This window comes from Myotis nattereri (assembly GCF_964212035.1).
Source record: "Myotis nattereri genome assembly, chromosome: 4".
Classification (NCBI taxonomy): Eukaryota; Metazoa; Chordata; class Mammalia; order Chiroptera; family Vespertilionidae; genus Myotis; species Myotis nattereri.
Window position 1 is genome coordinate 9,814,988 of NC_138079.1, and position 26,750 is coordinate 9,841,737.

Genomic DNA, 26,750 nt, shown 5'->3' on the forward strand with positions numbered 1-26,750 from the left:
GAGCCAGGGCCGGGCGGAAGGGCTGGGCGGCCGTTAGCGGGCGGCGGGGGCTGCCGGCCCGCTCCCCGCCGGACCTGCGCGCCGGGCGCCCGGCGCCTCCCGCGGCGCCCACCCGGCTCCAGCTCGCGTGTCCCGGCTCCAATTAGGTCAGGCTCGGAGGCGGGCGGCCTCGGTCCGGCCCCCGGCGCGCCGCCGCCACCGGCTAGCCCTCCTTTCTTCTCTCGCCTTTCTCGCCTTACCCTCCCCCCTCCTGCTCACGTTGCTGGGGTGTTGGTTTTTGTTGTCTGCAGCTTTCGGGGTTCCGTGCCCCAGCCCGAACTCATGGGTGTACACGATCATGCTCCTCTTTTGTAGAGCGACCCGCCGGCCATGGAGGCCGAAGAGACGATGGAATGCCTGCAGGAGTTCCCTGAACATCACAAGATGATCCTGGACCGATTGAATGAGCAGCGGGAGCAGGACCGGTTCACTGACATCACCCTGATTGTCGACGGTGGGTAGCGGAGTGGGCGCCCGAGCGAATTAGGGGCATCGGCCCTCATCCCCCTTCCCCCCACCCGCCTCGTTACCCACGTCCGATGGGGCGGGCTGCCCCCCGGGGTCCGCGGGACCCAGGGTGTCCGCTCCCACGGGCCGGGCTGCAGAGGCGACTTGGCGGCAGGCACGCCGTCCACATGCCCGTGGCCTTGGAACTTGCTGAAGTTTTCCCGTTGCACACACGCGTGCGGGATTACGCTGTGGGCACCGGGACGGTGTCTCTGAGTCTTCGGTCAGTCGTCTTCTCCGGATCAGCTGATTTGGGAGTAGCTCCCAGGAGCCAGGTGGGAGAAGGTGGATTTTTATTTTTATTTTTTCCTAGTTTCTCAGATGGTCTTGGAGGGAGACGGAGAATCCTTTGCAGCACTCAGTACCCTCTTTGGGAACCCCCTTTGTCCGTCATTTGTAATGGAGCCAGCCCAGCTTGGGTGTCTCCAATTGAGTGGAAATAGGCTTCGTCCACACGTTGGGCCTGTGAAAGTTTTTCCCATAGCAAGCACCTGCAGCCTCCCGCTTGTCCTGCGGCTCTTTCTCCTCCCTCCCCAAATGGTCGGGAGCCTTTTGGGTGGTGTTTATGTTTGGTAATTTCAACGGAATAGGATGTGCCTTTCACTCTTTAAGTGGTAGGAGGTTCCTACCTCCGGAAGTAAACTGGCCTTTATAAAACTGACTTCATTGGGGTCTCTGGGGTAAAGATGGGGCTTTGTGTCTAATTGAGATTAAAATTGGTCAAGATAGCTGCAAGGGTATTCTGACACTAGTTCAGCAATGTGTATAGTTTTATAGTTATATTATGAAGAAAGACTGACTGTGTAGTTTTCTAACCTGTGTTCTAGTTATATGTTTGATTTTTGTGGATATGTCTGATTTTGTGTTTTTGTTTTTGTTTTTACCTAGGTCACCATTTTAAGGCCCACAAGGCTGTTTTGGCTGCTTGCAGTAAGTTCTTCTACAAATTCTTTCAGGAATTTACTCAGGAACCTTTGGTGGAAATAGAAGGTAAATACTTGTTTTAAATAATACTGCTTAGCAGACATTATAATTGATGTTGTTTTAAACAGTTAATTGAGTGAGATACCTTAGGACACAGTTATCAGTGGTTCCTGTTAGGTGACTGGATAGATTGTTCTTTTGACACCTGAGAATTCTTACTTTCAGTAAAGTGCTTAGTACAGTGATCTGCCAGGAAAAACTCCTGTGTTAGATGGTAGGTGTTGGTCTCTTAAAAGAGTCTTTTCCACTGCTAAAACCCATGGCCATTCACTGTCTTTTGAAAACATGTATTACAAGCAAATTCCCATCTTTGTTCAGTGGGCTTATGTTTCAGCCTGGGGACGCTGAAGGATTCTGTAGAAGCCTTTACGAGTAGATGGCCCGCGCAGTGTGAGGTGGGCTGCCAGAATGTGGAAAGGGTTAGAAAAGATGACCGTAGTAGCATTCAGAAGTTCCAGTGGCTGTAGAAGGTCAGGGATGGAAAGCGTTATCCACTAGGTACTGTCTTACAGTAATAAGTGATTTGAAATAAAATAAGTGATTGTTTTGTACTTGCTTGACTTTTCTGTAATAATGGCCCTCTACTGTTAGGTGTTGTGCTATGTAGTCTATGTGCATTTTCCTGAGGTTCAGAGCAGCAGTTTTTTGAAGTAAGTGGTATTTCCAGTTTACACATCAGAGATCAGGCTCCAAAGGTTACTTGCCCAAGGTTGCCCAGCTAGCAAGAGAGTCACAATTCAGAACGAGGAAATAAATGAGCTTGCCTACATAAATATTGAATTTTAGCATCTTTCAAGGCTCTTGAGTTTTGGTTTTGTACCTCTTTAATGGCATATATACTCTTTGTTATGAATGAGTTGCCTAGAAACACTATTCCCTTGGAAAAATTTTTGTGCCTAGGGGAGTAAAAAAATGTAAAGAGTTTAAGAATATCCTTTTATTTTGGTACCTTGTAGTTTGTCTAGCATTCTAGCTGCTCTGTTCATGGGTAGATTATTTTCTGATTATCTGTGATGGACAGAGAGCACAGGCATAATGGAAATCCACTAAGTTTACTAAAGTGAGAATCTAGTGGCCTGGATGGTATTGGTTTCTATTACAAGCTAAGGTTTCATGCATTTATTCACCTGAGGTACGGTGTGACCCCAAGTTACTTTATCTCAATTGCATATTGGCCTCCTCATATGAAAAGTGGGTTAATAGACTTGATTAATTGAAATAATATGCCGAGTGCCTGGCATAGGGTTTAGTAGATTGTCAAAGCTTAATAAATTGGGGCTATTTGTCAGTTGATTACCCATTATGCTAGACCCATTAAATGAAGACTTAATGAATAAGACAACCTTTTTAAAATTTGCAATTTTAATCACAGATAAGCAACAGGTAAAGAATGGAGTGCAGGAAATGTTGCAGAGATTTTTATTGTGAAACAGTGTCCCTAAGGAGGGAGAATGGGTGGTTTAGTCTACCTTAGAGAGATGGTAAAGAACGTAAAATAAATCGCCAGGCCAGATTATGGATTGCTGGTGCAGCAAGGAGTACCGAACTACCTGGAGAAGTAGGGTCTTCTCTTCGGAAGACCAGTCACCTTGGATGTCTCTCTATTTCTTAGTACCTCTGACCGGCTGTGTCCATTATGGTACAGCACACACAGCCTTCGGTGTTTAACTATAGACCGATAAGAAAGAAAATGTTTTTGTTTGCCAGATTCAGTTTTAAAGAATCAGTTTGGCCCTAGCTCAGCCGTGGGCAAACTACGGCCCGCGGGCCGCATCCGGCCCGTTTGAAATGAATAAAACTAAAAAAAAAAAAAAGACCGTGCCTTTTTATGTAATGATGTTTACTTTGAATTTATATTAGTTCACACAAACACTCCATCCATGCTTTTGTTCCGGCCCTCCGGTCCAGTTTAAGAACTCATTGTGGCCCTCGAGTCAAAAAGTTTGCCCACCCCTGCCCTAGCTGGTTTGGCTCAGTGTATAGAGCATCAGCCTGTGAACTGAAGGGTCCCAGGTTTGATTCCAGTCAAGGGCACATGCCTGGGTTATGGGTTCAATTCCCTGGAAGCAGCTGATCAATGATTCTCTCTCATTATTGATGTTTCTCTCTCTCTCTCCCTCTCCCTTTCTCTCTGAAATCAGTAATATATGTGTGTGTGTGTGTGTGTGTGTGTGTGTGTATCCTATATAATAAAAGTGTAATATGCAAATCGACTTAATGGTGGAACAACCAGTTGCTATAATGTTCACTGACCAGCAGGGGGCAGGAACTCAACGAGGAGCTGCCCCCTGGTAGTCAGTGCGCTCCCACAGGGGGAGCGCTGCTCAGGCTGATGGCTGGTGAGCGCAGTGGCAGTGGTGGGAGCCTCTCCTGCCTCTGTGGCAGCACTAAGGAAGTCCAACTGCAGCTTAGGCCCACTCCCCGCTAAGCCTTCAGTTGGACATCCCCCAAGGGCTCCTGGACTGCTAAAGGGCGCAGGCTGGGCTGAGTACCCCCCCCCCCCCGCGTGCACAAATGTCATGCACTGGGCCTCTAGCATATATATAAAAGGCTAAGCAACTGTTCGACTGGTAGCTATGACATGCACTGACCACCAGGGGGCAGACGCTCAACACACAGGCATGGAAATGTGGAACAGACTAATGAATCTCAGAGGGGAGGGGGGAGGGTGGGAAGAGATTAACCAAAAATCTTATATAAGTACTAGAGGCCAGGTGCATGGATTCGTGCACCAGTGGGGTCCCTCAGCTTGGTCTGTGCCCTCTTGTAATCCAGGACCCCTCGGGGGATGTTAGAGAGCTGGTTTTGGCCTCATCCCTACAGGCCAGGCTGAGGGGTGCACAAATCCGTGCACTGGGCCTCTAGTGTATATTAATAAAAGGGTAATATGCTAATTAGAGCAGACATCTTCCAGACAAAGCCGCAGCAGCTGCCACTGCCAGGGCCAGCTTGAAACTCAGGCAGCTGCAGTGACCGGCAGTAGCAGCAGCAGAGGCATGCATGATGGGGGCGTTGCCTTCCCCTGATTGGCCAGGTCAGCTCCCACAGAGGGAGGCCAGAGGCAGCTAGGGGGTGATGGGGGCGGAGTCCAGACTTCGGCTTAGGCCCACTCCATGGGCCTAAGTAGGACATCCCCTGAGGTCTCCCAGACTGAGAGGGGGCAGGCCGGGTTGAGGGACACACACCTCTCCCCAGTGCACAAATTTTTGTGCACCGGGCCTCTAGTATCCTATATAAAAGAGAAACGTAAATTGACTGTCCATCCGCTACACTCACCAGCCAAGCAGGAGTGAGTACGCAAATTAAGATGACAGGTTAATTTGCCTATACAGTCGCTGGGTGGAGAGCAGAGCGGGAGAGCCGGCAGAGAGTGGAGCAGCTTGGGGAACTTGGCTCCCCAAGCCGCCAGACAGAGAGCAGAGAGGGAGAGCTGGTGGCTTGGAGGATTTGGCAGAGTGGGAGGCCATGGGATGGAGACAGAGCAGGAAGGGAAAACTAAAAGTGTGGGGAGCACCAGGAATTCTGGGAATAGTAGTTCTGGTGGCAGCTCCAGGACCTGAAGCAGAAGCCCAGAGCATGGGGAGCACCAGGAATGCTGGGAATCGTAGTTCTGGTGGCAGACGGATCTCCTAGACATTAGAGCAAAGTGAGCCTGGAGCAAGTTACTGTTGCGGTGGGGGATGGAGGGAAAGCAAAGGTGAGAGACATAAGTAAAATCAGAGTGTCTAGGAAAAATGAAAGGGAAGATATCCTAGAACTTCCAGGAAATCTCCACCAATGAAGCAAAGAAAAAAAAAATGCTTCTACTATTCTGTGAGCAACAAACCAAACTGGGTTGGGATCTCAGACAATTTGCTCATATGATTGCAAAGACAGACAGAAACTCCCGGATTGGAGAGGGTTCCCCTGAGGACTCCCAGATTGGAGAGGGTGCAGGTCGGGCTGAGGGACCCCCCCCCCCCCCCCCGTGCATGAATCTTTGTGCACTGGGCCCCTAGTATATATATGTAAAAGCCCAAGCGGCTGTTCTATTGGTTGCTATGATGTACATTGACCACCAGGGGGCAGATGCTCAATGCAGGAGGTGCCTCCTGGTGGTCAGTGTGCTTCCACAGTGGCAGCGCCGCTCAGCTGACCTATGGGCGCTAGGTGCCGGGCTCACGACTGACAAGTGCCACTGTGGCAGTACAAGCCTCTCTGACGGACACTCCCCCTGCACGCCCCTCCCCCATCTGGATTGGAACTGACTGGGCGTGAGCCTGCCACCACTTCTTGGTCATGGACATGCTGGTATCGCTTCACGATGGGCGAATGGAGACCTCAGCAGAGCAGCAGTGAGCCTACTGAGTGGCTGCCGGCCCAGCGGGGTCAGGATGAGTGGGAGTGGTGCAGTGGTGCACTACTACATCCCTCGGGGGATGTTGGATTGCCGGTTTTGGCCAGATCCCCGCAGGCCACACTGAGGGACCCCACCAGTGCACGAATCCGTGCACCAGGCCTCTAGTATATATATAAAACAATCAGTTTGGCTCAATGTCTGATTATGTAAAAAAATACATATTTTTTTTTTACTTAGTTCAGAGAGGGAGAGGGAGAGAGAATTAGAAACATGAATGATGAAGGAGAATCATAGATTGGCTACCTCCTGCATGCCCCCTACTGGGGATCAAGCCCAAAACCTGGGTGTGTTCGCAAAACCTGGACATGTGCCCTGACCAGGAATAAAACAGTTCATAGGTTAGTGCTCAACCACTGAGCCACACCTTCCTGGTTCAATGTCTTCTTAAGCCATTAACTTTGGGATTGGGGTCTTATCTGCCTAGCTCACCTGGCTATAGAAAACGCTCTGGCTGTGTAGTTAGAAAACCTGAGTTGTAGTCCTGGTTTTACTATTTGTCAGTTGTGTCAACTTGGATATCTTGGCTTTTTCTTTTTTTTATCTGAAAATATGTCTGTTTTATTTATTTAAATTTTTTGACACGGATATTTTGAATATTAGTCATCACACCCTGGGTGCTGTTAAAATACCCTGGTGAATGCTTTTGTTGTTTTGGTTTCTTTTATGAGGCGAGCAACCTGGTCAGGGTCAGACTGCCTTATGTGGGCTGTAGATCCAATTCCAATTTTGTTTTCAGAACTTTTGTTGTGCTCTTCATGTCCGGGAGTGCCAACCTGGGTGGTAGTTCACGCCATAGTGCAGTTGGCAGAGCTTTTGCTATGTCTCCGCAGATCAGTTCCTTGTGCACAGCTTGGTGGTAAGCTGGAAACTGCACACACAGAGCTCTGATTTCCTCGCCAGTTAGCTCCCAGGATGTGTTTTTCCTGGTCCTCCAGCTAGAAAACGGGGGCTTTATCCTCCCTGTGCTATCTACACTGCCCACCATGGGATCTGCCTCTTAGGCAAAGTGGTGAGAGAAAAGGGAGAGGAAAAAAATAGCAGGAATTCTCTTCATGCTCTTCACATATGATCTGTTCCCTAGTTTTCTGTCAGAGAGCAGAACTGTCTCTTAGCCTGGGCCCTTGCTTGGTGGCCACCAACCACAGGTGTGCAGCGTCAGCACTGGGGCTGGTCTCTCGGGAGGGCTGAGATGGAACAGTAAAAACCAAGTATTTTTTCCAAAAATGCATGCACGCAAACTCTCCATTTTCTTTCCTGGTTCTCTAGCCAGGAAGAGTTTCTCTGGAAGCTTGCTCTGTCTGTACCTGCTGCACAGTTATGGGATTCGGACTGTCCTTGAGTCTAAGCTGGGATATGTGGGAGGAAAAGTAAAAACCAGGAGACTCAGTTTTGATTTCTCTCTCCAATCCTTTTGCTTCCATTGATTTTTCAGAGTCCTTTTACATTTGCCTTTTGTATCCTGACGGGATTTTTAGTTGTAATCAATGGAGAAGATACGGTAGAGTGTGCTCTCTCCATCTTAGCTGGAACTGGAGCGTACTGCTCCCTCACCCCCCCACCCCATCTGTAAAATACAAATAATGACCAGTAGTGGTGGTTCTCGTCCTGGGCAGCACATTAGAAACATCAGGGGAGCTTTTGCAAGTACTAATGTCCAGGCTTTATCTCCAGGTCAATTAAGCCCATCTTTGAGGGTTGGGATCCAAACATCTGTGTTTAAAGTTGTCTAGGTCCTCATTCTTCAAGGTGTGGTCGGAGGACCAATGATGCATGTGCATCACCTGGGAGCTTGTTGGAAGTGTAGACTCCTGGGCTACACCCCAGACCTGCTGACTCAGTCTAGGATCTTAGATGATGCCTATGTACAGCAAAGGTAGGGCAGCACTGCCACAGAACCATTTCAGTGTGTAGCCAGTGTTGGGAATCCCCGTCTTAGAGGACTTTGTAAAAGCAGGTGACATGCATGTGAAGTAGGTTTCACTTCCAATTTGCTCTGTGAGTATACTGTACATTGTCATTAGCTACCACTGTGCAGGCTGAGCTACCACTCTTCCTGTTTGCTAGATCCCTGGTCAAGTAAGTTACCTTTGATTAGATCCAGAGGTTCACCTTTGGCTTCAAATAAAAATTCTTGTCCTCAAAACCAGTTGCCTTGGGGTTTGTGACTTGGATTCACACCTGCATCAAATCTTCAACGAACGTTAATTTCCTTGTTCAGGACACAGCCTTCTAACCTGAGCCTCCAAATTTCTAAACCCATTCTTTCTCTATTCCTCCTGAAACCACATCCCTAAGCACCTAGTTTTCTCTAATAGCAACTCTACCATCACATCAAATTTTAATCCTACTAACAAGGACAGAACATGCAAGTACACTGCATCCTTTTTGAGTGAGAATTTTCACTAATTGGGGGAATTCCCTAAGACTAGAGAAATTGCAGAATGCTTACTCTCCATGGGGTCTAGGACAACACACTGTAACCAAATAATATTTCAGCAGCATAGCATATTACTATTTATTCTAATTGGGGTAAAAACTGTAAATAGCCTCATGTCAGTTCCAATCAAATTTTGCTGCCAAATTTATGGGGAAACTGGTTTTAAGAGATTGGGGGACTTTGGGATTATAAGAGACTGGGACCGCAGTGAATGAGACCATGGTAGTCACACTGTTCTAGGCAGGAGTGCTTCCTGCCATCATCCTATGGACCTGGAGTGGGCCATTGGTTTGATCCTTGTTTTATTATCACTTAACTATGTGACTTGGGTAAGTGACCTAACTTATCTGTGTCTCATTTCCTCATCTGTAAAATGGTGGTTATAATAGTAAGTACTTAATAGGGTTGTTATAATGAATAAGTAAGTTAGTACTTGTAAAGTATTTGGAGTTGTGCCTGATATATATATATTCTATTAACCGTCAAAATTTCATTCCATTCCTGGAAAAATTTACACATTGTTTTTTAAAAGGATGTTTGTTGCACTTTGAAACATTTGGTCAAAACTCCCTAAAAAACAAACAAAAAAACACAACCCAGCAAAAATCTAGTTGTCTATCTTCAGGCTATCTATACTAATAAAAGGGTAATATGCTAATTAGACTGAACATCTTCTAGACAAAGCCTCAGTGGCAGGGGCTGAGGCAGAGGTGGTTAGGGGCGATCAGGCCGGCAGGGAAGGGCAGTTAGGGGCAGGCAGTTGGGCCGGCAGGCAGAGGTGGTTAGGGGCAATCAGGCCAGCAGGGGAGCAGTTAGGGGCATCAGGCCAGCAGGCAGAGGTGGTTAGGGGCAATCAGGCAGGCAGGCGAGCGATTAGGAGCCAGCGGACATCCCCCGAGAGGTCCTGGATTGGAGAGGATGCAGGCTGGGCTGAGGGACCCCCCTCCCCATGCATGAATTTCATGCACCAGGCCTCTAGTTCTCATATAATAAAGAATAATGTGGTCAAAAGACAACCAGGAAAAAAAAAAGATTTAGTGGGCCCCCCCACACCCCCCCCCAAAAAAAAATTAGCCTTAGTGAATTCAGTTACTTAAGTTTCCTTATTTGGTAGCATGTAACATGGTCATATTACATTATATTTTGTGGTGTTTCTCATTATTCAGGTTACTCTTCTGTAAGAACCCACAGGAAATCTTTAGGAAAGGTCTTAAGGTAGTTGGATAGTTAGTGCTAGAACTTGGCTACAATAGTATTGTACTGTTACTGAAAATTCTGCCAGGAAATAATCTTCAAAAGTGACAAGTACCAGTCAAGTTCCAAACACTGGGTGTTTTTTTTTTTTTACTAAATGTTACAAGATTTGGATCAACATGAATACATTCTAATGCACGTCTTTTTTACAGGTGTTAGTAAAATGGCCTTTAGTCACTTAATCGAGTTCACATATACAGCGAAGTTAATGATCCAAGGAGAAGAAGAAGCCAATGATGTGTGGAAAGCAGCAGAGTTTCTACAAATGCTGGAAGCTATCAAAGCTCTTGAAGTCAGGTAATGACTTGCCTCTTTAATGAGGCGCAGTTAGTAATATTCAGTCATGTTCACCGTGGTAGGCAAGAAATTATTGTGTGTGTCATGCCATATAAACTGATGTTTTCAAATTAAGAATATTTAGGGATTTATAAAATTCTGGTTACAATTTGTTCTTTCCCTCTTACTTGCTTTCCTGTCCTTATGTAAAAACTGCTAAGGCTAACAAAGCATCTTTTGCATCAGTAAGGAGTAGGTAGCTTTTAAGGAGTTCTCTGTAAACTGTTCTGTTGAATTCAAGTTGTTAATTTGTATCAAGCCTTATTCTAAAAAAGGAATAGCTTACACAAATTAACATAGTACTCTTTGAAAGTGAGGAAATTGGTGACAATAAAATAGGCCAAGTCTGGGTGATAATTATGAAGTTAGAAATATGGTGGCCAAAGTTTATGCCGTTGAAGTCTGTATACTTGCTAGTTGGACCAAATCTAGCTTTGAGTTCTGAAACACCTAGTGTAAAGAAAAAGGAAAAACTACTCAGTTAACAATATTCATGGTTATAATATGAGAATAAGTTAATTGCTTAGGAGCGATTCCTGGTATTAAAAAACATAATTTCTCATAGGAAGTATTAAGAAAACATTAACTGATAAAATGAATGAAGATTTCACGGATGGATGCAGGTGTTGTAATATAGTGATTCAGAGCAAGCACTCTGAGCAATATCCCAGCTCTGCCACTGTGTGTGTGGCTTTAAGGCAGATAGCCTCCTGTCAGCAGCGCAGTTTCCTTATCTGTCAGATGGGGATGATAATGGTACTTTCTGCATAGGCTTATTTGTGAGAGTTAAATGAATTGAATGCATGTAAAGTGCTTAGCATGGTGTCTGGCACATAATACTCTAAGGTGTAAATACTCTCCTTGCTCTGTTCCTTATGATGATCCTCAGTGTAGGTCATTGGCATAACATTAAAGGGCAGTTCGGGCAAAATAATTTAGTCTAGTTCACTGGTGTGGTTTAGTCATAAGTTATAATTTAGAATAACTAAAAAAATTGTCATTTATAAATATCATTTCTTGCCCTAGCCCAGCCGTGGGCAAACTACGGCCCGCGGGCCGGATCCGGCCCCTTTGAAATGAATAAAACTAAAAAAAAAAAAGAAAGGCCGTACCCTTTTATGTAATGATGGTTACTTTGAATTTATATTAGTTCACACAAACACTCCATCCATGCTTTTGTTCGGGCCTGGTCCAGTTTAAGAACCCATTGTGGCCCTCAAGTCAAAAAGTTTGCCCACCCCTGCCCTAGCCGGTTTGGCTCAGTGGATAGAGCGTCGGCCTGCTGAAGGGTCCCAGGTTCGATTCTGGCCAAGGGCACATGCCCAGGTTGCAAGCTCGATTCCCAGCAGGGGGCGTGCAGGAGGCAGCTGATCGATGATTCTCATCATTGATGTCTCTCTATCTCTCTCCCTCTCCCTTCCTCTCTGAAATCAATAAAAATATATTTTAAAAATATATATCATTCCTTCTAATGAGCTTTGAATTAGTTTGATGACAGTTCAAGATTAAACTTATCTAGGAGACATATGTAATACCTTTTGTAATACTTTAAGCAATAAAACTAAAAAAAAAAAAATACTGTTTCTCTGCAAAAAAAAAGATTAAACTTTTCTGCTAAGAGGGTAGTGTGTAAATATTCTCTAATGCCTACTGTCTGGCACATATATATGCAGTAAATATCTGTGAATGGTTGGATGGATGAGTGCATACTGATTAAAACAGATCAGTACTCTCCTGCAGAGTACTAGGTAGCAAAATAGAAGTGAATTAAGGATATGTACTTGATTAGGTCATATCTTCTCAAAGTGAAGATAGACTAGGGGTATATACAGGGTGTCCCAAAAAACTGTCTATATATTTTGAATAATTATTAATTCCAATGTGTTAAATCTGAAAAGAAAGAAACATCAATTGAGCTATCAGCTCAATGTGTGAATACATTTTGGGATACCCTGTATATGGATGGGGCAATACCAAATTTGTGGTTAAATACTAAATGAGAATCTTCATTAAAAAATGTTGTGTCTGTGCGGTGCCTTTGCTGTACATGGTAGTGAGTACTATCTCACTGCAGGGAAAGTCCTTGGCAGCAGAACAGTGGAATGCATTCTAGGTTGGATGTGGGAGGCATTTAGTTGCGTTCTTGTGTGAGTCCTGGGAGAGGAAGGTAAGAACAACTGGGTACAGCCATTTCCTAGTTCTGGTTAGAACCTTTTAGAGGATTTATTATAGACTGGGATCCTTATAGTAGTTATAATCATCAGTGCTTTTCAGTGTAAAACAGTAATGAGTGGAATTGTTTCTTGAACCAGTGAGGCGTGCAGTATACTCTATTTTTTTTGAAAATAGGAAGATAACTGTTACATATTTGGCTGTTTATAATAATAACATTTAAGAATAAAAATTAATTTTAGCTCACCTGTGTGGCTCAATGGTTGGGCGTCAACCCATGAACCAGAAGGTCACAGTTGATTCCTGGTCAGGGCACATGCCTGGGTTGCTGGCTCGATCCCCAGCTGGGGGCATGCAGGAGGCAGCTGATCAGTGATTCTCCCTCATCTTTGATATTTCCATCTCTCCCTCTCCCTTCCTCTCTGAAATCAATAAAAATATTTTTTAAAGATAAGCAAAAATTAATTTAGTGATAATTAAATCAGCTGGTTAAGGCACCTCTTTATTGATGTTATTGTATAAATAACTTTTTCAGATACAGAAGGTGTATAAGGTGTCTTTTCAATGTTGCAGTATGCAAGTATTTTTTTTTTTAAATATATTTTATTGATTTTTTACAGAGAAGAAGGGAGAGGGACAGAGTTAGAAACATTGATGATGAGAGAAATCGATCAGCTGCCTCCTGCACACCCCCCACTGGGGATGTGCCCGCAACCAAGGTACATGCCCTTGACCAGAATCGACCTGGGACCCTTGAGTCCGCAGGCCGACGCTCTATCCACTGAGCCAAATCGGTTCGACGCAAGTATTTTTTAATTGAAAAAATATTAGGACCTTATTTTGCTTTGCTGGAAATTGCATCATTATTTATTTAAATGAGAAGTTTCCTGTTCTTTGGTAGGAGACAGCATTTGCCTTACAGATTTTTCCTCCCCAGTCAATTGAGGTATAATTTACACATAATCCACACATTTTGAGTATAGAGTTTGAATTTTGTTGGTTGTATACAATGGTGTAACCACCACCACAGTTAAGACATAGGAGCGTTTCCATTACCCTAAGTTTTCTCACAACTCTGCAGTGGACCTTGGCCCCCAGCCCCAGGCAACCACTGTAGTTTTATCTTGTTTAGAATGTCATATAAATGGCCTCTTACATTGTGTATTCCAGGGGTCCTCAAACTACGGCCCGCGGACCACATGCAAATACAAATATTGTATTTGTTCTCTTTTTGTTTTTTTACTTCAAAATAAGATATGTGCAGTGTGCATAGGAATTTGTTCATAGTTTTTTTTTAAACTATACTCCCGCCCTCCAACGGTCTGAGGGACAGTGAACTGGCCCCCTGTTTAAAAAGTTTGAGGACCCCTGGTGTAATCTTTCATGTTTGACCATTTTCACTTAGCATTGTGTTTTAGAGAGAATCCATGCTGTAGGTATTATCGTTCCATTTTATTGCTTAGGGCTGTTCCAACTGTATGGATCTGCCACCTGTTGATGGACATTTAGGTTGTTTCTAGTTTTTTGTTTTTTTATATATATCTTTATTGATTTCAGAGAGGAAGGGAGAAGGAGAAAGAGATAGAAACACCAGTGATGAGAGAGAATCATTGATTGGCTGCCTCCTGCACACCCCCTACTGGGGATCAAGCCCGCGACCCAGGCATGTGCTCTTGGCCGGAATCGAACCTGGGACCCTTCAGTCCGCAGGCTGACGCTCTATCCACTGAGCCAAGGCGGCTAGGGCTGTTTCTAGTGTTTAGCTTTTACAAATAAAGAGGCTGTGAACACTTGTGTACATTCTTTGGACTTAGGCTTCCATTTCTCTCAGTAAAGACCCAGGAATGAAATAGCTGAGTTGTATGACAGATGTGTTTAATTTTTTTCAAACACCAAAGTGCTTGCCATTTTACATCCTAGCCTGCAGGGTTGAGAGTTCAGTTGCTCCACAGCCCTGCTAACACTTGATATGGTGAAGCCTTTCCATTTTAGCTGCCCTCCTAGGTATACAGTGGCTTCAGTTTGCATTTCCCTAATGACTAGTGATGTTGAGCATTTTTTACATGCTTACTTTGCCATCTGTTTATCTTTTGGTGAGGTGTCTGTTCACATCTTTTGCCCATTTTAAAAATTGGGTTATTGGTAAGAGCGGTGAAGGGTCTGAGATTCGATCCTATTTGCAGGCTGAGTTTTACAGATGCTGGTAGAAGACGTGAGTCATGGAGAAGGGACTTTATTTCTCACAGTAGAAGCTTCATGTCTATATCAGTTTTTCTTACCCTCTGTACCCAAGTTCCACAGGGTGACGCAGTGGCCTAGGTGGGTGCTAGACTCTGGGTGCTTTGTGTCACAGTTGAGGACTCTGGAGCTTTAGGAAACCCAAATCTTTTATAGCAAGCTGCAGGCAAACTTGCCTGACCTTCGCCCAGAGGATCCACTGGCCAGAGTGAACCTGCCCGTCCTCTGGAGGAAGGCGAGCTCCGTCTTCTGAGGCCGTTTGCTGTACGAACAACCTTGGAAAGATAGTCCAGAACAAGAGGCTGCCAGTGTCCTTGTTTCCAGGATGCGAGAAACATGGAGAGATGTCTCCCAGCAGTGCCTCGTTTCTATATACTTCAGCTTCTGGTGAATTTTCCCATTAGCATACCTCTCCCTGACCACTCTGATTAATCTGACCAATAGGGGCTAATCCATTCATCTCTTCTCACACTGGGCTTAATGAAGACAGCTATCAACAGGACTCTAAACAGCAGGATTTGGCCACCCTGCAGTGCTGAGCTTAACCATGCACCATTCCCTAAGGTCCTGGACTCAGCCAACTGCACAGTCCCTAGAAAGCCAGGTTGGCTTTCTCCTTAATGGGCTGTGAGCAGACCTGCCTGCCCTTCGTCCCAGAGGGGACATCACCATATGGGACAGTAAGCTCAGCTTTCCTCTGCCCCTGAGGGAGCGCTGGCTCTGTCTTCCCACGCAGCTGACTTTATTGCAAACATCCTTGAAAAGATAGTCCAGAACCATAGCCTTCAGTTCCTAAGACGTGCAGAAACACAGACCCGTGGAGCATCTTCTCTGACTGTGTTCATTGAGTTGTGAGATTTTTTTACATTCTCTGCACAGGACCTTTGACAAATATGTTTGCGGGTGTTCCTTGCCTTTCTCTTAACTGTGAGTTCAAAGAGCACAAGTTTTTAATTTTCATGAAATCCATTTTACCAATTTTTGCTATTAAGGTTTTTCCTTTTTGTGTGCTATTTAAGAGACTGTTCACTAATCCATTTGTTATAGAGATTTTCTCCTGCTTGTAGAAGTTTTGGGTTTCATATTTTAGTCTATGATCCATTTTGAATTTTTTTGTGTATGATACAAGAACATGAGTCAGGCTTATTTTATTTTATTATTTTTTTAGAATACATTTTATTGATTTTTTTACAGAGAGGAAGGGAGAGGGATAGAGAGTTAGAAACATCAATGAGAGAGAAACATCGATCAGCTGCCTCCTGCACACCTCCAACTGGGGATGTGCCTGCAACCAAAGTATATGCCCTTGACCGGAATCGAACCTGGGACCTTTCAGTCCGCAGGCCCACGCTCTATCCACTGAGCAAAACCAGTTAGGGCAAGTCAGGCTTATTTTTAAGTCAGTTGGTAGGTGAATGTGAGTCTGTTCTGTTCCATTCATTTTCTGTGTCCTTTCACCAGTATCACTGGTCTTAACTTATTGCAGCTTTACAATAAGTCTTGGAATCAGGTAGGATACACTCTCCAATCTTCTTTCTGCCTGTTCATATACATTTTATTATCAGCTTTTCAGTTTTTTCAAAAAAAGCCTACTAGAATTTTGATCTTACGGATTTTTAAATTCATACATTATGTATTTCAGGAACAAAGAGAACGCTGCTCCACTAGAGGACAATAGCACAGGAAAAAGTGAGGCCAAGAAAAGGAAGATTGCAGAAACTTCTAATGTCATCACTGAGTCGTTGCCATCCGTGGAATCAGAACCAGTTGAAATTGAGGTGGAGATTGCTGAAGGCACGATCGAAGTGGAAGACGAAGGCATGGAGACGTTGGAGGACGTGGCTTCTGCCAAGCAGTCCATCAAGTACATTCAGAACACAGGGTCCTCCGACGACTCGGCGCTGGCACTGTTGGCAGACATTACCAGCAAGTACCGTCAAGGTGATAGGAAAGGGCAGCTTAACGAAGAAGGCTGTGCATCTGACCCCACAAGCAAACAGGTAGAAGGTATTGAAATTGTGGAACTTCAGCTGTCACATGTGAAGGACTTGTTCCATTGTGAGAAATGTAACCGTTCATTTAAATTGTTTTACCATTTTAAGGAACACATGAAATCACACTCCACTGAGAGTTTCAAGTGTGAAATATGCAATAAAAGGTATCTTCGGGAGAGCGCGTGGAAACAGCACCTCAGTTGTTACCACCTTGAGGAAGGTGGGGTCAGTAAGAAGCAAAGAACTGGGAAAAAAATTCACATATGTCAGTACTGTGAGAAACAGTTTGACCACTTTGGACATTTTAAAGAGCATCTTCGAAAACATACAGGTAATTAATTAGCACATACCTATGTTAAAAGTATATTTTCTTCAAATCACTTCAATTCTAAATGTCTAAGTCCTTTTTTATTGGTACCACAGAAACCATCTCTCATATTTTATAATATGCAGACTGTCTTTATAATAATAGTTGAAATATTGATGCTTTAAAAGCAAAACCAGTATCAACTTTGGAAGTGATCATCCCTCTTGCACCTTGCCAATTTTTATATTTTTTAAAAAAATATGTAAAGTACAGTTTGTAATTATTTCCTATGGGTCATAAATTATGAAATTTTAATTATAGTGAAACTTCACTGTTACTATTTTTGCATTTCCTGTCTTATGTTAACACATTACATAGATGAATGCACTTATAAACAACCCTGGGTATGTTGGTGCCTTCATGTTCATCGGGTCATCTGTTTGGGCCTGGTAGATAGGTAGACAGTACAGGTCCATCTCCCTCCCACCTCTCCATGGGCAAACGTGTCAGGACTGATGGGCAAGCAGGGACATGAGAAGGATAAGGTCTTTGTCTTTATCCCGTGCCCCAGGCTTGAGGGAGTGTCCCAGGGAGTCCGCCTCCAACCCCTTTGCCTATTTTTTCCCTGTCGGATTCCCTATGCTTGTTCCCACTCCCCAAGTATTCTTTGTTATATCTCCTGTGCCAGACACAGGAACTACCACCGATGACTTGCAACTTGGGGAGTCCCTACACCCACTGCAGCAAAGGTGTGGGGGACAGCAGTGCTGCAGTGTACTAAGTGCCAGACGTCTGGACACTTGTTTCCAAGTCCTCCTACGTGCTGTTGGACTGTTAACACAGTGAATAGAGGGTTGCCATCTCACACTATTCAGAATCTTTCTCTCCGGTGCTGGAGTTTGGACAACTTTGGATGAAATTTTTTTATAGATCCTTCACTTTTCAGAGTTGCTCGCTACTTGAAACTGAGAAACTTGATAGATTCAACTAATTTTTTTATCCCTCACTATTTAGATTCTTGATGTTAATACTCAGGAACTGAATAAATACAAATAGCACGGGAATCTCTTACTACAGGCTCAGTATAGATTTAACAGGTGTTTCTTTCTCTTTTTAATTACAATTAACATTCAGTATTTTATATTAGTTTCAGATATGCAGCATAGTGGTTAGACATTTACATAATTTCCAGAGTGACTCCCTCCCTAATAAATAATAGAACCCACCCATAACATACATAGTACAATATTATTGACTACTAGAGGCCTAATGCACGAAGTTCATGCAAGAGTAGGCCTTCGCAGCCCCGGCTGCCTCATGGCCCTGCCCCCCGCCCACTGGTCATTCCGGAAGGTCACTCTGGAAGGTGGTTCTGCTGTCCAATCTAATTAGCATATCAGCTCTTTATTATATAGGATGTACCTTATGCTGTGTTTTACATCCCTGTGACTATTTTGTAACTGCTAATGTGTACTTCTCAACCCCTTCACCTTTCTCACTCAGTCCCTCGTCCCCAATTATTAACTTGTTTTCTAATTATTTCTGTTAGTTTATTTTTTGTTTTTTAGATTCCACGTATGAGTGAAATCATATGGTATTTGTCTTTCTCTGTCTGACTTATTTCATTTAGCATAATACCTTCTAGGTCCATCCATGTTGTTGCAAATGGTAAGATTTCATTCTTTTTTATGGTCAAGTAATGCTCCATTGTATATGTGTACCACAGCTTTTTTATCCAATTGTCCATTGATACGCACTTAGGTTGCTTCCGTAGCTTGACTTGTAAATAATATTGGCTCCGTGTGTACTTGAAAAGAATGTATATTCTGCTTTGGGGTGAAATGCTTGAAAATACCAATTAAATCCATCTGGTCTAATGTGTCATTTAATGCTGCCGTTTCTTTGTTGATTTTTAGTCTGGAAGATCTGTCAATTGATGTCAGTGGGGTGTTGAAGTTCCCTAACTGTGACTGTTACTGTCGATCTCTCCCTTCATGTGCATCAAGATTTGCTTTAGATGTGTACGTGCTCCAATGTGGGTGCATACATGTTTACAGTGGCTGTACCATCTTGTTGTTTTGGGCCTTTTATCATGGTGTAATCTCCTTTGTCTCTTTCTATAGCCTTTGTTTTAAAGTCTGTTTTGTCTGATATAAGTATTGCTACCCCACCCTTTTGTTTGTTTTCATTTTCTTGAAATATCTTTTTCTACTTTTTTTACTTTCAGTCTGTATGTGTTTTCGATCTGAAGTGGGTCTCTTGTGGACAGCATATACATGGGTCTTGTTTTCTTATCCATTCATCTTCCCTATGTCTTTTGATCGGAGCATTTAATCTATTAACATTTAAAGTGGTTATCAATAGATATGTAGTTATTGCCATTTTATTATTCATATTTATGTTCTTAAAGAGGCCCATTAACATTTTTGTAACACTGGTTTGGTGGTGATGAACTCCTTTAACTTTTTCTTGTCAGGAATAAAAGGCTTTATTTAAGGTACACTAATTTGGGTAACTAATAGGTATTTATGAAATCTTTTTGGGAAATGCTTTCTTATTTTCAAATATTATATGTATATACCTGTTGCATATTTGGAAACCCCTATAGCTATCGGTTTTTAAATAACATTCATCTATTTTAATGGTCTACTGATGTACATTTTTGTGGTAACTGCAGTTGTTTAGGGAAAGGATTAACATACCAGAAGCACATTAAATTGGCACGTAAACGTTACTTGGTAACTAGCATGTTTTGGGTAAGGGGTTTTCAGTGCCGCAACAGGTCATCACTCATGTAATTTCCCGATAGTGTGAAAGTAGAAGCAATTGTCTCTTTTGCTGAAAACATTACCTGTGACTTACCTGTTTGAAAGTAAGACAGCTTAGGCCGTTTGGGAAGTTTTAAAATGTGCTTTCCAAGTCCTGCACTTTGTGTTTTCGGTAGAACAGTAGGATGTAGAGCTAAAAGACCTTGTTGGATGTCTTTGTCTTTTTTTTTTTTCACAATGATGTGCAGTAATTTATTGAACTTAAGTAGCTGTTACAGAGTACAGAACCAGATGCCCATTGGAGGAACAGTTAAAAGTTTGTGCGTAAAGGAAACTGAACTTTGTTGCTTTTTTAACCTCAATTGTTGCACTAATAATTAGTGGCAAGCTGTAGATGTGATCAGTGAGTGAGTGAATTCAAGAGGAGTGCAAGTAAACAGGTTTAAATTATGCTGATGTTCATAAAGAATGGATTGTTTTTTTCTCTTAAGTCAAGTGTAAAAATAAGGAAAACTATCCTTGTCCTGTTTTCTATCCTCAAAATATACATATTGCACCCCCCTCCCAGTTTCATATTTTGCATGTTTTTATTTAGTGATTTGGTTTCTCATACATTCTTAAAGTATGCACTGTACTCTACGACTTTGGCTACTCATCCTCTGAATTATTTCGTTTCTATTTGGAAAATAGTAATGAAAATGCCAACCTGCTAGGTCATGGGAATAACAGTGCAGCAGACTGAGTGCTGGGAGGGGTAAGACCAGAGCCTGGGATGCCTGCCTGGCTCTTTGTCTCTGACGGAAGGGACAGGGTGGCTTCGTAGAGGCGCACCCTATGGTGACTCCCAGGGAACAGGAGTTAGCCAGGAGAGGAGCGTTCCAGGCTAACGAAATGAAGCCACACAGGCACAGAGCAAAGTGAGGAAGCAGCTCGCTCAGAGCACTGCTAGTAGGTTATTATGGCTCGAGGATTGGGTCCAAGTGACAGGAAGCCAGGAGATGCAGCTGAACGGTTAGGACGGCTGACCACAGGGCATGCACGTGGGCGCCATGATAGTGTACCGGTGAGTGGGAAAGAGGAAGTGACGGAGGTGAGGTGAGATCATGTAGGTATTTTCAGAAGTGCTGTAAATGAGTTCCTTTATCTTGGAAGGCCCGGTCAATTTAAAGACGTGTAAGCCAGGAAGAGGTCTGTTCAGGCTTATGTTTTAGAGAGAGGCCTGCCTGGATAGGTTGGATGGGTGAAACCTAGGTCCAATTCGGAAGCTTTTGGAGTAATTGGAACAAGAATGAGGGGCTGAATAAAGGCAGTAATGGTGGAAAAGGGCTGCGAGTATAGCGTGAAGTAGGCAGAATCCACAGGATTTGGTGCTGGGCTAGATGTGGGAGTAAAGCGGGGTGGCTCCGACCTTCTGCTTGGCTGTGTGATTGGAGGTCATACACTGGGGAAAATGCAGAGCGTAAGCACTCGGACATCAGCTCGGCACACCTGTGGGACACCGGTGTGAGAACCCAAAGAAGATCCCTAACCGTGTTCCAGCGATTGTCTCCTAGTTTCCCAGAGGTGGTGCTCAGGCACAGGAAGGACTGGGAGTCAGAGCTAGGCTCCTGCTCCGGTCCTGGCCTTTGCCACCGGGAGGCACTTGGCTGGTCACTCTATCTCTGGGCCTCTCCTTGTCTCTGTAAATAAGGGTAATGATGCCTACTTACAGGCTTGTGGCAAATAAAACGATCAGGGCACTTTGAAGACTGTATACCACACAGCCAAAATACAATTAATCTGTTGCTATGTTTAGATTTTACTGGGCTTATTAGACTTGATTTTTTAAATACCAAAGCTCAGATGACCTGCTCTGTAAAGTGAACCTCTTTCCTACTTCAGTAGGTCTCTCCAGAAGTCACAACTGCCATCATTTTCTTACTTATCCTTCCAGATACATTTTTTGCATTTTCAAGTCACCATAGAGAGACGCACACGGAGCTTTTAAGCTTTTAAGGGAACAGAGGAGCATGTAGTATGGTGCTGTGCGCTTCAGTTTATCCTAAACGAGTTTAAATACATGAAGCATTTGTCAGTCTATTTCATTGTTCTCACTGGGGCTGCAGGGCATTTCGGTGTGTGTGTGTGTGGGTGGTTTCCGCTACCACTCCTGGTGATGCATACTGGATTGTTTCTGGTATGTTGTTACAAACCATGCAGCACTAACTATACTTGTACACATACCTTTGTGTACATGTTTAAGTAAGTTAATGTTTTAATTTTATTTACTGATTTTAGAGAGAGAAAGGGGGAGGGGGAGAGAGAGAGAAACATTGATTTGTTATTCCACTTACGTATGCATTCCTTGGTTGACTTGCATGTGCCCAGACCGGGAATCAAATCCACAACCCTGGCGTAGCAGGATGATGCTCTAACCATCTGAGCTTCTCAAGTAATGTACTTTTTCAGAGCTGAGTTCTGGATCCCACAACTTCACTCTCCTCTTAGACTGTTCCCTCTGTCACTCCCCCCCCCCCCTCCTCTCCTTTTCCAAAGAGGTAATGACTCTTCCCGCTCGCTCGTTGGCTTGTCCCCTCTAGCCACTTCTCTTCTCTCCCAAACCCTCTCGAAAGTTTCTGCACTGACTTTTCACTGCCCTGCCTCACTTGGTGCCTCTTCCCGCTGCGTCTGCCTTCCCATCGCACCACACGCTCACGCCATTCTTGCTGGAGCACTGCTGTCCCCTCGTTTTCCTCCCTACGTCTCTGTTCACTGTGGCGCTGATGACTACCCTCATCCTCTGAACTTCCTTAAATTCCCTCAGTGTTCTGTTCTTCTGCTTGCTCTGTTTGCGTTTCCCTTGCGGCCTCATCAACCTGCAGTCTTAACTTAGTATTTCATTGGGTTCTGTCCTGGATTCTGTTACCACGTAACAGGCTGAGAGCTTCATCCACATCAGAGTTTATCACCACTTAATGTCACTGCTCATCTGTGTACCGCTCCACCTCTATTTGGCTCCAGATTTGACTATACAACTCTGCACCTCAAACCCAACAGACACAAAACTGAACTTACAGTTTCTCCCAGCACAGCCCACTCCAGACCTATGTGCACTTCTGTGTCTTTATCCTGGCTGGTGCTCTAAGCCAGATACCTCCCCCTTTTCTGCTCACCCACCGTGCTCTGCCTAGAATAAACTTTCTTTTTCCCTCTCTCCGTTCCAGGCAGAATTGATCCCTCTCCTCTCTGTGTCTGCGTACATTTCCCATGGCCCCCTTGTCTGTAACAGGCCTTCTATGGTGCAGCATGTGTTCGTTTCCAGGTCTTTCACCTGCGTGAAGCTTTTAAAAACAAGGACTATTTCTCTGTCCTCATCACACAACCAGCGCATGGTCTGGCACACACAGTAAATGCTCATAAAATGCCTGTGGAATGGACAGTAACGCATTTCCCCAAAATAGAGATCAATCTTAATTTTAAGGGAAGATAATTTTTAAGAAATATGAGATTATGGAACAGAACTTAGACCCACATTTTCTATTTCGATTTTTTTATTTTTCTTAATTTGTCAGTATAACTTTTTCTATTCTAACAGGTGAAAAACCTTTTGAATGTCCAAATTGTCATGAACGATTTGCTAGAAATAGCACCCTCAAATGTCACCTGACTGCGTGCCAAACTGGAGTGGGGGCAAAAAAGGGAAGAAAGAAGCTTTACGAGTGTCAGGTACGTGCAGGTGTGTCCTGTCCTCAGCAGAGTCTGTGTTTGAAGTCAGTGACCATGGGGGTCCCGGTCTGGAGCCGAAGCTGAGAGCTGACAGTGTGGAAAGAAGTGAGAGTCAAGAACCTCATTGTCGTAATTCTATGAGGGGGTTACAGTAGTGTTTTCTGCTGAACCCTGGGTGGCACCAAAGTCCATAAGCTCTGTTCTAACTAGCAAGTAATCTGAAACTGAGGAGTGGGCCGGGGAGAGCCGGACCATCATGGGTTTTTCACTGATTAATGTATATTTACCCCAATAATGTAGTGCTCTAAATTTTGTTTTGGGAGAAATTATAATGTTGTTACTTTGTATTCTTAGAATTTAAACAATGAGGGCACAATTAAAATATTTCCCAAAATATATTTAATTTGTTAGCTACATCAGCTAAAAGAACAAATAAAAGAATTATTAAATCCCTTGGAACATATATTACAAGTATCATATAACATTTTTAGAAAACTCTTTAACCTTTTCCTTACAGAGAATAAATGAATCCATATTTTCTTTAGTTTGAATATAAGTATTGTTAATGCCAGATGTTTGGTTATTTCAGGTCTGTAACAGTGTGTTTAACAGCTGGGACCAGTTCAAAGATCACTTGGTAATACACACTGGAGATAAGCCCAACCATTGTACTTTATGTGATTTGTGGTTTATGCAAGGAAATGAATTAAGAAGGCATCTCAGCGATACTCATAATATTACGGAGCGTCTGGTAACCGAAGAAGTTCTTTCCGTGGAAACACGAGTGCAGACGGAGCCTGTGACGTCCATGACTATCATAGAACAGGTGGGGAAGGTGCATGTGCTGCCGCTGCTGCAGGTCCAGGTGGACTCCGCACAGGTGACTGTGGAGCAGGTCCATCCAGATCTGCTCCAGGACGGCCAAGTGCATGACTCCCACATGAGCGAGCTGCCGGAGCAGGTCCAGGTGAGCTATCTAGAAGTGGGTCGAATTCAGACTGAAGAAGGTACTGAAGTCCACGTGGAGGAGCTGCATGTGGAACGGCTAAACCAGGTGCCCCTGGAAGTTCACACTGAGCTGCTCCAAGCGGACTTGGATCAAGTGGCCCCTGACATCATGAAGCAGGAGGAGAGGGAGCCCAGCCAGGAAGTCGAAGCTGAGGCGGCCACGGAAGACCAGGGAGGTGCTGAGGGTTTAGAGAGCAAACCAACAGAGGATTGCCCAGCGGAAAGCCCAGGGACTGAGGACAGAATGCCGAGGCCAGTTTTAGAGTGAAAGAACGAATATATTTTTAATGTATGTATTGGGCTTTTGAACTGATGTGGGGCAGCATGACTGTCCTTGAGCTGACAGACAAGCGGACCAAAGTTCAACTCTTCCTTGTTGTGCTGAACTGTTTCTGTTGAAACAAGCTGATTTCCCTCCCACTTCATGCCCCAGAGGAGGGATGTTGCCCATAGCAAATGGGAAGTTTTGAGAAGTATATTTCTGGAAACTTTAAACGGATTATATTCTTATATGTAGTTGGGTACGAACGTATCTATTTTCATTGTGGTAAGGGTCCCCCCCCCCCCCCCCCCTTCTCTTCCCCAGGTTGTGTTCTTCCTCGGAGTTTTTCCATATTGTAAAGTCAAACAAAATCATTAGAATACAAGCGGGTATTCTAATGCATGCTAGAAAAAGTGAATCCATAGGAAACAGGCCGCATGAAGAAAAGTGCATTGTTACTGTGCAGTTACGTCTTGGCTTCTGGCTTTCTTTAGTTTGAACGCGTTCTTGTCTACCCGATAGTCACAGGTGTCATCTCTGCAACAGAAATGGTGGCAAAATGTCCAGAATGTAAAAAAAGATCTACACCCACGTGCCTTTCAAAACCAACTGAACTTCTCTAAAGCATCTCTGGTTCTTTCAAAGTTTGTGTTGTGAGGAGCGATGTAGATGATGCAGTGTAGTACTTTCTATTTTTGTTTATGGTGAAAGCTACCAGTTCACTTAAGTTAGGTTGAGAAATTTCATTTAATGGCAGCTGAAGGGCCATTTTCAATTGGAAAAATACATTTATGTCTGTGGTAACCTTTATTTTGAAGAAAAATTGCACTAGTATTTTACCACCAGATTTAAAAAAAAAAAAGGATGAGCATCATTTGAAAATTAATGTATTTAAAATAAAGTACAGAGAAAAACATGTATATAATATATCAGGCTTTGTTTTGAATGAATCTTTTCCCCGATCCTTAATGTAAAGATCTTGTGCTATAACTTTTAAAGCCATACAAATAAGAGTGCTAAACTGTGGACTTCAAAGTAGGTGTGTAAATATTTTTAATCAGTATTACTTGGAAAATAAAATATAACAACCACATAAACCAATATGCTATTTTCTTTACCTGTTAAATATTGGGAGATATTTACATTTTTAAAGTAAACTTTAAAATTAAGTATTCATGGCTCTTTATTTTTTTAATTACCAGTGTGGAAGTTGGTTTGTGGTCAGAGATGTTTTCTCATCTGTATTAGCATGACTTTATGTACCAATATTAACATGATTGACACATGAATTGAGATATAAAAGTTTCAATACACACCTCCATTCCTCAAAAACCAGTTTAAAGAGGTTGATATTTGCAGTTGGTGAACAGTGGGCACAAAATTCAGGTCTGTTCTGTTTGGCATATTTTTTTTCTCTTTGAAGTTAGGAAATACTGATGAAATGAATAAATTGAAATCACATTGAATTCTCAATTTGTCTTAGAATGTCCATGTTTCTGAGTTAGTTGTAGTTTTTAAAAAATCCCTGACACATAATGGTCTCAAGTACGCACATTCCTAGTGAATTTTGAATACTGAAAATAGCCCAGGCTGTGCCCTTAAGCCAAGGTATGAAGCAAGATTTATTTTTAAACCCTTTCAAGAGTTCTGACCACAAGGTGGAGATGAGGGATAGAGGCCCAGCAAAGTGTTAAAATTATCATTTGAGTTTTCAGATTTGACAAGGTCTTTTAGGGTGGGTTTGAGGGGAGGTACAGTTCATGTTACTTTTCCAAAAAGGTATAAAGGGTGTGTCACTGTTCTCCAGGTACCAGCAACTTTGATTGCAGGAGAGGAAAGCTGCCCTCTGTGATAACCTGCTGTTGCCTTGCAGTGTGCAAAGCACTTTGCACATGACACAGCTACTAAAGCTTCCCAGTACTGAACTGGGTATTTCGTTCCTCCCACTTGACTCCTGCTAAGGTTTTTGGCCTTGTCTGCAGTGTGCCAGCCAGGCAGGAGGGTGCCAGCCGCCAGCCACCACAGGGGTCCCACCTGCACTGGAGACTGATGGAGCCTCTTCCACCCCCATCCTCCACTCTTCCAACAGCAGTTCTTCGGTGCTCACGCCAAGTGGGTGTCCATCCAGTCACGTCAGACACTACTGAGCAGAGACTCCCCAAGTTGTGATCACAAGACTGCCCCCACTTCAGACACCAAGAGAGCCGCACTTCTGCCTGGCCCACTGCAAATGAAGGACTCAGATTCAGCCATTCACTAGAATGACTCAAGAACTCAGGGAAACGTGTACAATAATAGTTTTATTGTAAAGGCTAGGACCCAGGAACAGCCAAATGGAAG

General features: G+C 43.7%; 1 protein-coding gene across 4 annotated transcripts; it reads left to right on the top strand.

Annotated features, from left to right (window-relative positions):
• The first annotated feature begins 150 nt into the window (after window positions 1-150).
• On the top strand, window positions 151-25,883 carry ZNF131 (zinc finger protein 131). 4 transcript variants are annotated; one of them, XM_081090411.1, is made up of 7 exons: window positions 151-493; window positions 1,435-1,536; window positions 9,773-9,917; window positions 16,009-16,366; window positions 16,469-16,691; window positions 23,010-23,140; window positions 23,730-25,883. In XM_081090411.1, exons 1-7 carry the CDS (start codon window positions 370-372, stop codon window positions 24,414-24,416), a joined length of 1,770 nt encoding a protein of 589 aa, XP_080946537.1. In that variant the 5' UTR covers window positions 151-369; the 3' UTR covers window positions 24,417-25,883. The 4 variants fall into 4 exon arrangements, with proteins under 4 accessions (XP_080946537.1, XP_080946536.1, XP_080946539.1 ...); XM_081090410.1 differs by having other exon boundaries at window positions 16,009-16,691; XM_081090413.1 differs by lacking the exons at window positions 151-493; window positions 1,435-1,536 and having other exon boundaries at window positions 9,653-9,917; window positions 16,009-16,373.
• Window positions 25,884-26,750: the final 867 nt, after the last annotated feature.